The sequence below is a fragment of the Coffea eugenioides genome, chromosome 10 (genome assembly GCF_003713205.1).
Source record: "Coffea eugenioides isolate CCC68of chromosome 10, Ceug_1.0, whole genome shotgun sequence".
Classification (NCBI taxonomy): Eukaryota; Viridiplantae; Streptophyta; class Magnoliopsida; order Gentianales; family Rubiaceae; genus Coffea; species Coffea eugenioides.
In genome coordinates this window covers 898,606-903,396 of record NC_040044.1, presented here as the reverse complement: position 1 = coordinate 903,396, position 4,791 = coordinate 898,606, and the positions used below count along the sequence as shown (strand labels likewise).

Below are 4,791 nucleotides of genomic sequence, written 5' to 3'. Positions count from 1 at the left end.
CTCGACTCTTAGTCAAGCCTTATCAAGCCGAGTCTAATCAAGTTTTTTGACTCAACTCGACCAAAAAACTGAGGCATTTTTTAGACATTTTTTCTTTTTAGGTATTTTTATAATTATGTTATTACTTTTTTACCCTTATAAAATTTTATTATAAAGAAGAGTATATTGTAAATTCCGTATAACCTATACCCATAATAGTCATTCTATAATTATAATACATATATATTATTTAAATTATAAATATATTATTTAAATAGCCCGGCTCGACAAGCTACTCGACAAGTCTCGAGCCAAAAATTTGAGACTCGAAACTCGACTCGAACGCCAATCGAGCTACTCGAAACTCGACTCGAACTCAGTCAACCCGAGTTCGAGTCAAGCCGTTGACCGAGCTACTCGCGAGTAGCTCGACTCGCGTGCATCCCTACCTCAGTGTAATAAGGTAGAATTTCAAAAATAAAAAAAAGGCACCTGCTATCTTCCTTTCTTTTTTTAGGTGCAGCAGGAGGCGCTCATTAGTTTTCCGCTTTTTCGAGAACCCTGCTTGTAATAAAATAGAATTTCAAAAATAAAAAAAATATGACAGATCCTATCTTCCTTTTTTTAAAAAAATTTTAATCAGCAAAATTGTGTTTGGGAAGATATTTGCTTTGTTTACTCGCGCGGGAAAAGTTCATGAAATCAATCTACCAATCGAGCAGATACAACACCTAATAGAAGGTCCAACAGACCCGAGTACCATTCATTACTCTTTCTCTAGTACGAACCAGATTAGCACTGATTACTAGCACCGGAAAAGATCACAAGTCTTAAAATAAGGGGAAAAAAAAAACACTTTCATCGTAATAACAATAAAAGAATGTGCTGCTCACTAAGCAAGTTACATTTAATAAAGCACCTAATCTACCATAAGGAGAAAAGAAAACAAAAAGGCTTTACCACTTTATGGCAGTCACAATATTCTAAATTAGACTAAACTTACAGATCAAATCCTAATGTTAATACTAGAAATGAATTTGAAAAAGCAAGACATAGAGTTGGAGCAGGCATCCATAAGTGCAGAAAACATAATCTCCATAATGCACCCTTATCTCCACCAATTAAGCACCTCCAGCAGCCACATGGACTGGTCCATTAGATTTGATTCCACGGCCCCTCCCACGAGCTCCCCCTCTTCCACGGCCGCGACCTGCAACACAGAACCACCAGGTTACTTAGAAAGGTAGAAAATCATGGCTGGAAAGTCAAAAGCAAGATATCCCACCAAATGAATTTGTCAATGTATTGAACCACCAGAGTATACAAGGATTTCCTTTACGCCTAATAAATTAATTGATTCCTATTCTACCCAGTATTTTCACAAAATAGCAATTAAGTTGTATCCAATGCAAGATATCACACAGTAGATCTAACAAAACATTGGGGGACTTTGGAGCTTTCATTTTTTCCTTTTTTGTGTGTGTGGGGTTTTTTTTGGGGGGGGAGGGGAGATGGTACAACTGCATGTATGCAATTTGTAGACCAGAATCTAGATACCAAAACAGTGTGCAAAGACAATCAACTTTGATATCACGTTCAAGCAACATTTCGGGTTATTTAATGTCACCAAACATGTATAAACCAATTGAGGTTAGGCTGCTCAGACAATTAACCAGATTAAAACCAAAAAGGTGCCAGAAATTCCCGCAGGAACAGACACTCTCAGGTACCAAAAACAGTTGTGTACCTCGACCCTGAGGAGGTGCTTCTTGATTGTAGCCTCCAGTATCTTCTAGCGTATCCACCAGGGGGCCATTATACCCTCCTCTTCCACGGCCACGGAAGTTACGACCTCTGCCCCGACCCCTACCCCTTCCATAACCACGATTATGGTCCCAGCCTCCATCTTCATATTCGGCTGACACAAAACCATTCCCTGAAATTAAAAATCACCACTATGTCAGAAATGTGAAGTATCAGCACTCTGACACGATTTTGAAAATAAAAATAAAAATTTGCAAAATAATTTTTTTTTAACTTTTTACAAAAATAAAAGAAAAAAAAATTTCAAAGAGCCTACAATGGGACTTAACAAAGGCGATGAATTTAGATCCACTAGAGTTTTTAAAGAAAAGGTTTTTGAAAAATTTAGAATTGCCACTCGATATTCAGTTAGGTGTTTCAAGTTACTTAAATTGAGAATTTTTTGACACAATTGGATACTCCATGCTGAATCTACACTAATATAACTTGAATTTAGAAATCCTTTGAACTGCATTTTGTCAAGCACAACATAAATAATGTGATTATACCAGAAATGCCTCTGAACCTTCCCCTCCCTCTACCGCCACGGCCTCTTCCTCGACCATTAGGTGACCCCTCTGCATGACCAGCCCAAGTTAAAATTGAAAGTTATGCCCAACAAGTGAAAGAGACAAAATCTGAAACTTAAACTAAGAGCCTACCTCCATCATACTCAATATCTGTAGAGACCTTGACTTGGTCAGCTGGTATTGGTGGTTGGTAACTGCAACACAAAGCAATAAACAGTTGATACAATTTTTTTATATTTAACACTGTTCATATGTCAAAGTTTCGCAACCAGTCGTAATGATGTAGACAGATGCAACAGTGCAAATTAAACAAAAAGAACTAAACTAACTCACCCCAGCGATGATGTATCCAGCTCTTTTTTTGAGAGAGTAATCGTGATCATTGAAACATGCCTTGTAGTTTGTAGACTAGAACCACCAAAAAAAAAACCCTTATCACTAATAGGGACTTTAAAATCATTCCAGGCAATTTGTTAAGCAGAAGATTTACAAATTATGTTCTTATCATTCAAGTCTCTACATGCCAATTTCCCATCCAAAATAAGTAGGAAAAGGTTCTTACGGAAGAAGGCCTTCCTCTAGAGGCTCCCATGTATCATTTATATCTGTCGAGGTAATTGAAGTAATTTGGTGAAGACCAACAATTCTCCTCTGCAGCACAAATAACAAAACAGCATCCATATACTGTGAGATATAATACTAAAAGGTGAAAGAAAAAAACTAAGAGAAGCATAAACTAGCAAAACCTTAATCAACTCCACAATTGTCACAGTCTTGTTGATGGCTCTACCCATTGCCTTGAACACAATTTCCTCAGAGCCTTTTTCCTACATAACGTTGCATTAATCGATCAAGAAGGTGACTCAGATGAATTCAATTGGATAAACTCTACTATGCAGGTCATAAAAAGATGCAAAATCAACTTTAAGCACAACTCTGTTGATATTTACAACCACGAAAACAAGTTTTTTTTCCGCCAAAAGTCCCTTGTATTGATAACTTATCCAACAGAAGAAATGTTCATTAGATTATTTTCTTGATGAAGAATTGAACTGGAGATAACAGAAACCACATTCTACCACCCTCTACCAGGTATTTCATAATTAATGTGACAATTGACCATTGACAGACATGACATGAATGTAGTATACTGACCACTAGAATAAAAGAAAGGCCTATCAGCATTGCCATACAAAAACCGTAGACAATTTACTTCAGCCGAAGGGAAAGTATTCCACACAAATCAACAACCAAATACAATTCCAAGAGATTAAACAAAGAAGAGAGTTGCACCTAAAAACTACAAACACAAATGTATAGAGGATACACATTTATAGATCTCACAAGCAAATACTTACAAACAGATGCATTATGCTACAATACTAGAAAGGGTATTCAATTACCCACAGCAACAGTATACCCAAAATCAATGCGTTTTTTATCCTCCTAATCCAATAAAATTATCTTTGTTCAAAATTGCTACCTTTCAAAATTCTAAAATTGCTATTCTCATGAACAAGAGATCCAATTACTAGAAATTTAAAAAATGGTTAAAAGAACACGTTCACCACTCAACGAAAACATCAATTCAGGTAAAATTTCAACGGTTAATCATGAAAAAGGTAAAAGCTATTTATACAGCCAAATCAAACAAAAAAATTCATAAACAGAAATATCAACCTGAAGCAGACTCATGGCATAAGTGATGTAGCTCCGCATCCTGCCCTGACTTGTTATGCGAATCTCATTCTCGTCAATTGGCGTCTCCGCCTTTGGCTTCTCCACCTTTCTATACCGATCCATGCCCTACGACCACAAACAAAACAACCAACATATATTAAAAAAATAAAAACTCATTAAAGCTACAAAGAAACAAAAACATATGTTAAATATCTGTAAACGAAAGAAAAAACATTCTATTCCAATGCAATTAATGGCAAAAAAATAAAGAACCTCGCGGGAAAAAAACTTCAGCTAAAAGAAATATAACATAACAAATGAATAACAAGGGCTGGCGTTCGTGACGCTAGGGTTTGGTGGAACGAGAGATTGCAAATCTGAGATAATATTATTATTATTACAAACAACATAAGATCTGATTTAAAAAAAAGTAGCAAGGTACCTTATTTGGGGGAGTGAATTGTTGAATAAAAGGGAAGGGGATAAGATAGGACTATAGTTTTTCGCTCCACGAACTGAGCCCTCTTCTCTGGCTTCGATTCTGCCTTTACGCCCTGACTTCTTCGCTCTGGATTTGAAGGTTTATATAGCGCTGGTTAGGTGAGCTGCCCTAATTTTGGTGGAACCGGTCCAGCCAGTCACCTTTTTTCTTATCCTTGTTTCATAAGGCGGGTTAGGTTTTTTTTATTATTAGTATTTTATTTTTCTATTTATTGTAAGAAATAGAAATTTTGGTGCTGGGGCTGCACGGTGTACAGAAAGTAGCGAGCTTGGCCCCTCCTTACATCAGACGGCGGAA

The 4,791-nt window shown here is 36.7% G+C and overlaps 1 protein-coding gene across 1 annotated transcript; it reads right to left on the bottom strand.

Moving 5' to 3' along the window:
* Positions 1–815: 815 nt before the first annotated feature.
* On the bottom strand, positions 816–4,557 carry LOC113748941. The gene is made up of 9 exons (XM_027292545.1): positions 4,435–4,557; positions 3,993–4,118; positions 3,059–3,139; positions 2,875–2,963; positions 2,646–2,720; positions 2,445–2,506; positions 2,292–2,360; positions 1,727–1,915; positions 816–1,189 (listed from the first exon to the last, which is right to left on the bottom strand). Exons 2-9 carry the CDS (start codon positions 4,113–4,115, stop codon positions 1,101–1,103), a joined length of 777 nt encoding a protein of 258 aa, XP_027148346.1. The 5' UTR covers positions 4,116–4,118; positions 4,435–4,557; the 3' UTR covers positions 816–1,100.
* Between the last annotated feature and the right edge of the window lie 234 nt (positions 4,558–4,791).